General features: G+C 47.6%; 1 protein-coding gene across 3 annotated transcripts in view; it reads right to left on the bottom strand.

The window, feature by feature from the left end:
- Positions 1–12,426, bottom strand: part of AFG1L (AFG1 like ATPase) — a 127,257-nt gene that overhangs the window by 16,356 nt on the left and 98,475 nt on the right. For 2 of the 3 annotated variants that reach the window (XM_090037644.1, XM_090037652.1), the window contains one exon: positions 8,846–8,986. In XM_090037644.1, coding sequence (XP_089893770.1) covers positions 8,846–8,986 — 141 coding nt within the window. Of the gene's footprint in view, positions 1–2,342; positions 2,659–8,845; positions 8,987–12,426 lie in introns of all 3 variants that reach the window. The other variant, XR_016441157.1, reaches the window with a different exon arrangement.

Below are 12,426 nucleotides of genomic sequence, written 5' to 3'. Positions count from 1 at the left end.
ACGGGACAGCAGTGGCGGTAGTCCCCCCATCCCCCAACAATCTTAGTTGAAAGTCCGGTGGAGCAGGTCAGCCAGTCTGGCTGAGAAGAGCCTCCTCCCCAGAGGAGAGAAGTGGAGGCCATCTCTTCCCAGCAGCTCGCTGCCTCTCTTGCCAAAGAAAGGGCTGTGGTCATGGAAGCCAAAGCCTTCCTGATGACACCAGCGCCGCAGTCTTTGGTTCACTACCTGGATCCTCCTCTCCCTCCTCAGCCCATACCCCCAGACTGGGAGGATCGACGAGAACACGACCTGTACCCCCAGACCCTTTAGCCCTGCTCCCAAATCCCTGTAGTGCCTCATGACCCAGCTGGGAGCCCTCCGAGCCGTGTCATTGGTGCCCACATGAATAAGGAGCATAGGATAGTGGTCTGTGGGCTAGAGGAGCTTTGGGATCTTCTCTGCAATGTCCCAGATGCGGGTCCCCGGGAAGCAGCAGGCTTCCCAGACTAAGGGGTCAGGGTGGCAGATTGCCCCCTCAGTCCCCCTCAGGATGGAGTCTCCCACAACAAACACCTTACGTTTTGTCTTGGGGAGAGTGGGGACGGTAGCTGCAGTTGAGCCTCTGTTGCCTGTGGGAGCTGCCAACTCAGCCGGCTCTGCTGAAGCAGCAAAAAGTGCATACCTGTTGCTAAGCTTTGGCGGGGCAGGGGCCTTGGTGCGGCAAGCCTTAGGGCTCTTGACTACCTTGGTCCATGCCCCTGACTGGACAGAGTGGGAGGTCCCAGAGTCCTCCTTTGTCCTGGAGGGAGATGGTGGTCTACCCTCTGGCTCCCAGGGGAGAAGGGCCTGGCAGTAGGAGTCTATCTCCTGCTCACAGTCCGTGATGGCACGCAGTCTCTGGACTGTGGCCTGGAGCTCCTCCAGCTGGCGCGCCAGAGACCCCAAAAGGGAGCAGACCCCACACGGGGAGGTGGCCATGCTCCTGGGTCCCAGAGCCTGAAAAAGGGACAGGCAGCCTGTGCAGCCGAGAGCCAGGGGCTCCATCTGCATGGAGGTCTCTGAGGTGCCCGATGGGGGAGCCACAGAGCCTGAGGGGACCCGAGGGGGGGTGGCACGTACCCATTTGTGTCATGCTTCTGGTAGGCTAGCTATAGCTGGGACCGTCTACACTAGGGTGGTTTGCAGGCAGGGTCTCGGGCCCTCCCGCGCACCCTCCTGCCCGAACTCCATGCTAACTCACGCGCCAGCAGACAAGTGTGCCTGTTTGTGCAGCCTGTTCGTGCAGCTCCAGTTGCATGGCTCCCTGAGGTGCTGGGTGCAGTAGGGGCCTGGGTGGGGCTTGACCCGGCCCAGCTCCATGCAGCCGCCTCCTCCCACTCAGTGAGGGGTTACCCCTTCTCACCATGGGCCCCGCTTGCCTCCGGCTGTGCTGGGGCTCGGCGGAGGCTCCGCAGCTGCTGGGGGGTGTCTGGGGGGTTTTGGGGAAGCAGGGGCGTGGCAGGATTTCACTCACGTGTCTCTCGCCGCTCTGGAGCCTAACTGGGGCTTTTTTTTGCTGTTGGCGGGCCCTTTTAAACTGTGGGCATGTGCAGTGGGCCCACCATTGGGGAAAGCTGCTCTTAGGCAAGGGGGGGGGCCCTGCCTGGGATTTGGGGGGGCCCTGCCGTACTGGAGGGGGACTGGTGAGTACCCCTCCTACCTCTCTCTCTCCCGAGGCTTGACCTGGCCCGGCTCCACACAGCTGCCTCCTCAGCAAGGAGTTAACCTCTTCCCACCACAGGCTCTGCTTGCCTCCGGCTGTGCTGGGGGGTGTCTGGGGGGTTTCGGGGGTGCAGCAGGCTTTCACCTGTGCATCTCTCGCTGTGATTTGGCCTTCATTTATCTTTCTAAAGCCTTCAATTTTATAAACCACAAAGCCCTATGGAAAATCCTGTCCAAAATTGGCTGCCCAAACGAGTTCATTAGCATTCTGAGACTTGTCTATGACAGTATGTCAGCAAGGGTTCTCAGCAACGGGAATCAAACAGAACAATTTGAGATGAAAACTGGAGTGAAGCAAGGTTGTGTCATCATTCTAACTTTGTTTTCCACCTTCATCTCCACCATAATGTACCTTGTCGACAGAAAGCTCCCACCTGGAATTGAAATTGTGTATAGGATGGACGGAAGACTCTTCAACCTCAACAGATTCAAGTCCAAAATGACCACGACAACATCCATAATGGAGCTCCAGTATGCGGATGACAATGATGTCATTGCTCAATCTGAAACGGACCTCCAAACCATTTTAAACATATTCTTGGAAGTCTACAAGAGTATTGGCCTAATTCTAAATATCAGGAAAACGCAAGTCCTTTACCAACCTGCTCCAAATGGAGAAACCACCCCTTTGCCCGAGAACATGGATCGCTTCACTTATCTTGGAAGTCATCTTTCATCAAAGGCAGACATCAACACGGAAATACAACACCAATTGAAGTGTGTGAGCACAGTCTTTGGAAATCTCAATAAGAGTCTTCTGAAATCATGACATCCTTGCTGAAACAAAGCTCTTGGTTTATCGAACACTGTCATTCCAACTCTGCTGTATGGCTTGGAAACTTGGACCACATACAGAAGACATCTCAAGAGTTTGGAGAAGTACCACCAATGGTGCCTTCGCAAGATCCTTCGGATTAGCTGAGAGGATAGATGCACAAACATCAGCATCTTAGCTGAAGCAAATTCCAACAGCAGTGAGGCCATGATCATCCAAAACCAACTTCACTGGACAGGTCACGTTGTTCGCATACTTGACTCCCACCTTCCAAAGAGAATCTTGTTCTCACAGCTGAAAGAAGGTCAGTGAAGTAGCAGAGGGCAAAGAAAGCACTTCAAAGACACCCTGAAGCCAAACATGAAGAAGCATAACATCGACATCAACTCTTGGGAGACCCTTCCTCAGGACTGACCAAGAGTTGATGGTGATGTACGTACCTACGTACCTTGCTGTACCAGGCATGGCTCATGAACAATGAGATGGTGGAGTGGATGGAGTATCCCACGGGAATGCGGGGGATGCATGCTTGGCAGCGGACCAAAAGTACTTCCATTCCACTTCTGGGTCACTGCAGAGTGCGCAGGGGACCCACCCCCCAAGCTCAGTGACTGGTGCCTCCTGGGTCTGGCGGGGCACCCAGGGTCCCCCTGCAGCCCATCACCAAGCCGTGGGGGTGTGGGAGGTCCCCCATGTGCTCAGCAGTGGACCCAGAAGTGGACTGGGAGTGCATCTGGTCTACTGCTTAGAGTGCGGGGGACCCCCCCTCCCCCACTCTCCTGTGGGATGCTCCATCCGCCCCATCATCTCAGCATTCATAAGCTGCACCTGGTACCTCTAGGTACATAGAAAAAACATCTAAAGCTGCGCCTATGGCTGAATCGCTGATTCCCTAAATCACCATCATATATTCAGATTTGGCCGAATCGAACCGGGACAGTGATCCAAATCAGCGAATCGAATCGCTGTCCCCTAAATGGGGCCTAATCCAAATCTGAATCGAATACTGCCTGCTTTGCACACCCCTCGTATTAAGCAGAGTTTGTTTAGGATACAATACTGGCTTGGAGGATGAACTGAGTATATACTGTATACATTATAAAAACTGTAGTTGACAACAAGGTCACAGATGGACCCCATAATTGTACTGGTATCCAATAATACTGGTATAAGCTGTTACAACATAACTATTACATCTTTTTGCTCCTATGGTGATAAAAAGTAAAGAAAAACATTGCCTCTTTAATCTAGTTTCATTCAAGATTAAAGTTACAGCAACTGAGCTCACCTGTCTGCTACAGGAACATGCATATGTAAGAGTTACGCTGTAACAGTTTATGTGCTCTCTTGATTAGCAGCTCTCCCTCCCCCTTTAAGGTAGTTAGAAGTTACATCTGTCCCAAGCTCCCCTTGGGTGGGGTAGCAGAGGACAGGATAACATCATCATCATAACTGACTGGGACACTGTGCTCAAAGAGCAGTCATCAATAGCTCAATGTCTAATTGAGAACAGGTAACAAGTAGAGTTCCCCAGAGGTTGTCCCTGGGTTTGGTACTGTTTTATCTATTCATTAATGATTTGGAGGATTGAGAGGACAGTAAACAAAATTTGAGGATGACACCAAGTTAGTTGGAACTGAAGCCACTTTGGAGGGTCGTTGCAAAAAAAAAAACAACCCCCCCAAAGAATACTGTACTGTATTAATATGAATATGAGCCACCAGTCTGATGCTACAGTTAGTGGAACAAACAATATGCTGGCATGCATCTACCCATGCATCTCAAGCAAAGCTAAGGAGGTTATTCTTCCATTGTACTCGGCATTGGTGAGGCAACAGCTGGAGTACTGTGTCCAGTTCTGGGCGCTGCTCTTCAAGAAGGATGTGGAGAAGCTTGAGAGAGTCCAGAGAAAAGCCACTCATATGATTAGAGGCCTGAAGAGCAAGCCATACAAGGAAAGGCTGACAGATATAGGACTGTTCAGCCTAGAAAAGAGAAGACTTTGGGGTGATTTGGTGGCAGCTTACAAATATATCAGGGGATAGGATCAGGGATTAGGCAAACAACTATTCACCAAAGCGCCTTAGGGGAAAACCAGGAGTAATGGTTATAAACTCCTCAAAGAAGGTTTCAGACTGGATATAAGGAAAAGACTCTAAAATAGATTCCCAGCAGGGGTGGTGCAGGCGCCTACCTTGGAGATCTTCAAAAGGAGACTGGATGTACACCTTGCTGGGGTTACTTGACCCCAGCAGTCTTTCCTGCCCAGAGCAGGGGGGCCAGACCCGATGATCTCACAAGGTCCCTTCCAGCCCTAAACTTCTGTGAATCTGTGAATATGAGCATCAATGGAAATCAAGGGAAGTGATTCTTCCTCTCTCTTCAGCAATGGTGAGGCCTGGTGACTGGTGTGTCTACGTTTAGTTTTGGGTGCTGTACTTCAAGACAGACATGAATAAAATTAGAAAGTCCAACAGAGTGTGACAAAAATTATCACAGGTCTGGGAAACGTGATTTATGAAGAAAGTGTGGAAGAACTGGCATTATTTAGCCTGAAGAAGAGAAGGCTGAGAAGGGATTTGATAACAGTCCTTACTTACCTGAAAGGTGGTTACAAAGAAGATGATGACAGACTATTTTCTGTGGCTGCAGGTGACAGGACAAGGAGTAATAGTCTTAAATTGCAGCAAGAGAAATATAGGTTGGATTTTTAGGAAGAACTTTCTCACTCTGATGGGAATTAAGCATTGGAACAGGTTATCTAGACAGGTTGTGTAATTGCCATCCTTAAAAGTTTTGAAGAACAGGATAGGCAATTGTCTTAGGGCCTTGTCATACAGGATGCTTAACACATGTTTTATCTAAGATTATAAGATAGTGGTCTCCAACCATTTTAAGTAGGAGATCACTTTTCAAATTTAAAAGCAACCCAAGATCTACTGTGTGCCTAGCAGGTAAGCCTGTGGGGAGGGGAGGAGCAGATCAAGGTGGAGGGAGAAAAACTTATTTGGGGGCATGCCCTCCCAGCAGGTAAGTCTATGGGGGAAGGGGAAGGGGGAGGGGGAAGGGCTGTAGGGGGGTGGAGCCGATTGAGGCCCCAGCCCTAGCCCCACTGCCGCTGGGGCCTCAGTCTGCCCCCCCCATGGTGGTGAGGGAGAAAGTAGGGCTGGGGCAGGGGCAGGCCCTGCACAGCTGGGACAGGGCATGGGACTGAGCCATGAGTGGCTCACCTGGGAGGAACGGGGGGGCATGGGGGACATGTGCCCCCAGATTTGCATGTGGGGTGGAGTGGGATGGGTTGCAGCGGCAAGGTGGGGCTAGGCTCTTCCTGGTGGGGGTGCTGGGCCATGCTGTGCTCAAGCCAGGAGACAGTGGTGCTGGGAGTGGGGCTATAAGGTGGGGGGGAGGGAGTTGCAGCCACCCAAAAGTTTGCCATAACCCTCCCCAACCCCTCCCTCCCAGCACTGCTGCCACCCTCCCCAAGCACAGCGTGGCCCAGCTCCCACACCAGGAAGAGCCCAGCACAGCCTCCCAGCCCCAACCCACCCTCTCCTGTGCACAGATCCTGGGCATATGGCCCCCATGCCTGCAGGGGGGGAGCAGAAGGAGGGGAAGGCTGCACTGGGCTCTTCCCAGAGGGGCACCTGGGCTGCGCTGCACTTGGGGTGGGTGACAGCGGTACTGGGACGGGATATTAGGAGGGGCTACAGTGAATTTTTGGGTGGCTGCAGCCCCCCTCATACCCTCACTCCCAGCGACACCACTACTGCTGCCTGACTTGAGCGCAGCCTGGCCCAATATCCTTGCGGAGAAAAGCCTGGCACTGCCCCAGCCCCAACCCACAGCCCACTCCACCTGGCGTGCAGATCCTGGGGCACATGCCCCCCATGCCTTCCCAGGGTGTGTGACCCACCTGCTTCCAGCGTCCCCCCAGATGAACCGCTTATGGCTCCGTCTCCTGCCCCAGCTGTGCAGAGCCCCAGCCCCACTTCCTCCCTCACCACTGCTGCAGCTGCCTATGCTGTCCTGTGTTGGGGAAGGGCATGTGCCCCCCCCATCTGTGTATGGTGGAGGTGGCTGCCATTGTGGGCTGGGCTTTGCACCCTGAGCTCCACTGCAGCTGGCCTAGGAGCAGCTGGATGCCATGTGTATCCTGCCGCTGGGCTGAGCTGCACACATACATGGCCAGCTGCAGCAGGGCTCAAGGTGCAGCAGGCAATGGCAGCAGCTTTTGACTCCCCAGAGATGGGGGGCATGTGCCCCCAGGGCCTCCACTGGGGTGCACCCAGCAGAAGGAGGCCTCCCCCACACCAGGCTCCAATCCTTCCGCCACCCGGCTGGGTTAGGGCCCCACTCACCTTCCCCTGCTCCTGTGTGCTGCATTCAGTCCATTCCTCACTATGGGGGCCTTGATCTGGCCACTGCATCTTCCCACCCCCACAGGCTGACCTGCTGGGCTGGGGGGGGTCACATGTGCACACACACCCAGGCCCCCCCAGCCTAGGATCAACCAAAAGAGGCTCCCCAATTATCTGGTTGGGGACCACTGCAGTAAGCATTACTGTGCCATATTAAAAAGTTCAAATGTGTTCTGAGTAGGCACATGATGATGCTTGCTAAGATCTCAGCTCACTATGGACAGGGCTGGAGCCTGCTGCGCCCACCCTCTATCCTTCCCTTCCTCCATCCCTGACACTGACCCCAGCAGTGGACACCACAGATCACATGTCTGCCCATGATAATATGCAACCCCCATACCCAAAGCCCATGCCCTCCCTGCTACATAACCAGGACTGCCTAATCTGGGAGCACCTGCTGCTGGCACACAGGGGCAAGCTAGGTTTCTTCTGCTAGCAGCAGGCAGAGGGAGGCACAGAAAGGCCAAGTCTAGAAGAAGGTGCTGCTTTTGCTGCTGGATCTGCACCTACCTCTGGATCCACAGAGTGAACTGAGTCCCTGCCACTGGAAGTCTTGAACCAGCTCTAGTGTGGTGCGGGTGCTGGAACTAAAAATCAGCTCATCTCAAGCTCCATTCTATGTGTGATCTGTTGATTGTCAGTCCCAGCCCCAGCACCACACCGGGGTCTTATATTCATGATATCTCCATGGAGCAGTCCAGTGACTGCTGAACATGTCTTACTTACTATGATCTGGAGATTCTCCCCCCATGAAAAGTCTTAACTTTGCTACTACAGGATTGTACTTTGTACATGTTTTACTCTCTGAACACATGGATGCTTGCATTTTAAGAGCAGCTAATACGTCTTAAATCTAATGTGACATGGCCGTTAGATAAGGCCTAAAGCAGGAGGTTGGACCTGATGATTTCTTGAGGTCCCTTCAAGCTTTACTTTTTTATGCTTTTGTTAATCTAGCCTACTGTATACATAATTTCTTAGAAAATATAACAATAGTTACAATTTCTAAAGCCATATATAACTTTAAGTAACTGAACTAACTTCAATAGACCACTCGTGAGATTCAAGTTAGGTACATGCTTAAGTATTTTGCTGAATCAGGGCCCTAGTGATCACTGATCATCTTGTCAGGACATTCTTGAGAAGTCTCAATCGATATGGCCTGATTACATAAATATTTAAGTGTGTGCATATGTAATCACACATAGTATGGAGCTTAATATCTTTCATTACTTTTTTAAAAAATGATCAGCTTAAACAAGAAATAGCTTTTTCTGTTGTTTTAATAGTGCTGATTTTGCTTTTATGATTGAAGCCTTTGTAAATCCAAGTTAAGTGCTATATTTATCATTACTATTCCATTAGCAGTTCTGCAACCTGATCTAATGTCTACAATGAATATTCTCCTAAAATTAATAACACGTTTGAACAAATCCATTAACACTTTAATACTCTGTGAATCCTTACCAGACAGGCAAACAGCCAAATGGTCCCTTCCAAGCTATTTTGAATATTCTGGAGGTGAGCTCAGTGATACAGTCATCAATTATTACAATGACAAAAATGTCAATGCAATTATTTATTTAATTGTTCCAGAAACCATCCTTATTCAAGATGTACATATAATCCCAGACCTACATTTATGCTGATGTTTAAGACTTAGTAACATATTTTAACACATTGTAATATTTACTGTTCTCAACTTAGGGTGTTGAGAACATTCTGGAATGTTGTTTTTGTTTTTAGCACATGGTAGCATTACAAGAAATGAATGACTTTCACATTACTAGCAAATAAATCAATAGGAAGCCATAATTTCTAAATTAGTCATTTTTCAAGACTAATGCATGTATATATCTGAAACAATTAGTTAGACTAATGCATGTATATATCTGAAACAATTAGTTCTCACCTTGTGCTCATAAAATGTATCAATAAGAGTAATAAAGCGGCGAGCTTGAGTCCTTTGTGCCATTGTCAATAGTGGTATGTTGCGAACAAAGACCGTATCAAAATTGGCAGATACTTCCAAATAGTCACTGGCTCCAAGTGGCTGAAATATAAAAACATTATTGCTGGAAACCCATTCTGGATTAATACATTAATTCCAGGTTTTGAAATACTACATTTAACCTACAGTGGGCAAAAACTAGCATATTTCTTACGTTCCTCCTTAATATATTTTATTTCTGTGATTCTTCAATTCTAGCTAAAGTCAACTATGATGTTCATTCCTAGAACTCGTATCTTAACCAAACAGTGCTTCACTGTTTAGAATTCAGCTCATCTGAAAAGTTCCCATTAACTACCTGACAAACATATTTTTTAGCTCGGACAACCTCAAACCCAACAACAACAACAAACCAAAGCAGAATAATAAACAGAATAGGGAACCTAGCCACAAAGTCCATTCAAAACATGAATAATTTAAGATGCAATTAGGAATATCCATTACTGATGCCTTTCAGCTGAAAGATCTGCAGTCAAAATACAAATCCATATTTTATACACTATATCTTGATCAAAATACTTATTTAATACTATCAAAAGTACTTGTGAATTCACAAAAATCCTTATGGTTCCAGATTCTGAAAGTAAATCACCTGTAAAAAATATCAATTATAGCAGTGTTCCCGGAAATCCCGCTTTATTTAAGAAAGATTATCATGATTTTACTTTCTTCAAACTTTAACCTATGATTAATGATGAATGAAAAGCTTTAGTAAAAAGTTTAGCTACTCACTTAAAGAACTGAAATCCTTAATAAAAGATATGCAGAGACAACTATCACATACAAGTACACATTCAGATGAATTTTTAAAAGATATTTTCTCGGTTACTTATATGTCAAGATCCTCCAGGAAAAATATGAGGGTAGGCAACATTTTATCATGAGCTATTCTATTCATAAATCATTGCTGTTAGAGGCAAAGGAAAAAGGTTCAAGTACTGATTTACAAGCTAGGAGTCAAATCTTATTTCCTTTTCTACAGGTAGCTCAGTATCTTGAATTGAGAGTTATGAGACTAGATGGGCAGGGTTTTGACCTATAAACAGAAATATCTTTACTCATTAATGAACTGCATCTAACCCCCAAAATGGAATATAGCAGTGCAGAGCAACACTGTTAAAAACTGGATATAAAAAACAAAGTGAAGCTATTTTCAGGGAAAAGGAATTTTCCAGGTAGGCCAAAGGCAATTACCTAGGCGACCTATAGCCCATGGAGCCTTTGGATCCAGCCTGCAGAGCCATGGCTTTGGGAGACGGGGGTTCTCCCCATGTTGTACTGCAATCAGGCATCCAGGGCTCTAGTAGAGGAGAGTTTTGCCCATGATGTACCACAGCTGGATGGCACAGGTTCCAGCAGAAAGGGAGCTCTCCCCTGAGCTTCAGGGAGAGGCATTGGAGATGGCCAGGACCTAGTGCTTGCTTGCCTCCAATCTGAGTTAGGTCATTCCAGCCGTCCACCAAAAAATGTTACCAACCGCTGACCTAAACTGTAATATAACATGGACTTTTCTTGCAAGACCTTGTATGAGAATTTTGGAGACTTTAAAATGATTTCTAACCCAATTTTCTTTTACCTTCCCTCATTCAAAATATCAAACAAAACAGACTCCTATGCAAAAGTTCTTTATTTTGCAAGCCATCTATGTGAAGCCGTACATGTAATTCCAGAGAACTCTTCTGAATAAAATGCATAGTTTTCAATTTATTAAGCTAACTGGCAAGTGTGGGTACCACAGAGGCTAATCCAGTCCCTCTCATAAGATCATCTCCCCTTCCATTACCAATTGAATGAATCATTTGCTTCCCTATTTATAATAAAGAAACATTCCTGTGAAAAGGACAACAGCTATTCAAATGGAAAAGTATGAGTATAAAAGTATTTATGTATTTTCATCTGTGTTTGTTGGGTACATAATATGGTCTCTCTCAAAACCTAAACATGCAGTATATTTGGTGTCACTCTCCTCCCTATTTCTAGTTGACAAGTGATACATAACTGACGGAAGGGGAAAGTCAGCACAATACGACCAAGCCACCAGTAATAGCTCCAAATACCATTATTTGGACTCTCTGCAGAATACTGACATGACTGCTTTCTGTATAAGAGTTCTAGGACCCTTTTCCCCCTTCTGAGCTTGCAAAGAAAGGCATAAGAAACCAAAACTGCGTTTGGTGACTGACTTGTGGTATGGGCATCTCAATGACACTCCTTTCCCTCATACCATATTCTTATTTCTCAAATACACTAGTAGTCTGGAGGGCATGACATAAGCACCTCTAGAGCAACTCTGTGCCATTAAAGGATATCTAGGATAGTTAAAACAGCTTTGTGGCCAGATTACATGTGCAGTGAAATAAAAAGCAGATGCAATGAATTAGAGCCTCTGTTTAATGATGCCATAGTAATATACAGAGGTTTCCATCTGCATGAAAGATTGGTAATCTACAAACAGAAAAAATATGGTTGCTGCCCTCATAGTGCCTTAGCAGATTTTCATGTTCCCTGAGTGCCACTTCACTGTTGCCAGCTGCACCTCTTCCAGAGGCTGCTCTCATGGATTGAGGAGATACAAAGCTGGGTGTTGCCAACAGCATTGGCAATGGAGCCCATGCATCTCTCAGACCAAAGCATTTCCTTCTGTCAGGATTCAGTGGGGCAAAGACTAGGTTTGACAAAAAAACCCAAACCCTACTTATTTTCCTCTTTCAAAGCATAGCATCAACACATACAAGTACAAACTACTGAACAAGGGAGGCAGTACATCCTAATGGAAAGCAACCCAGATCAAGAACCAGGAGACCTGGCTTCTGTTCTTGCCTCTCAATAGGCTGCTGAGTGACTGCAGGGAAGTTGATTCATTTGCCGCTTTGGCTCAGGATCTCACATATAAAAATGGGGATAATGACAGGCAGGGGGGTGGGGTGGGGATCGGAGGGTTGGGGGAGTGGGCGGGGCCAGGATGGGTCCCCTCCCATAGTCCCCTCCCTCTTCCTCCAGCCCCCCGACACCTTACTTATGGCACTGGAGCCCTGGTGCTAAAGCAGCTACCTGCCCTGCATAGGCAGGCCGCATGTTTCAGCACCAGGGTGAGGGGCAGCCAGAGCATCTCTGTGAAGGACCCAGCCTCTGGTAGACTCAGGGCACGGTCCAGGACTGTGCCCTGCCCCGCTTTAAGCTTCAGTTTTCTTAGACCCCCTGAATATTCAGGGGTCTAATTTTCTCGCCGTGCTGCAAACTTGCAGCAGGGGGAACATTTTTTTGTTCCTGCATGTGCCTCTTGCCCTGTCTCAAAGGGATTTGAGATGGGGCAAGAGGCACGTGCAGACTCATCTGGATGTGGCCAATAGAATTATAAAGATGTAAGTTATTTTATTTCATAAACAGTAATATAAGGTATTTTTCAAGCCAGAGTTAGTACTTTAAATTAGCATCATGTCCCATGTAAAATTGATTTTTTAAAATGAATTGAATACTGAATG

The sequence above is a fragment of the Crocodylus siamensis genome, chromosome 1 (assembly GCF_052110815.1).
Source record: "Crocodylus siamensis isolate JL-2025a chromosome 1, ASM5211081v1, whole genome shotgun sequence".
NCBI classification, from domain to species: domain Eukaryota; kingdom Metazoa; phylum Chordata; order Crocodylia; family Crocodylidae; genus Crocodylus; species Crocodylus siamensis.
This window is presented reverse-complemented; position numbering and strand designations above follow the sequence as displayed.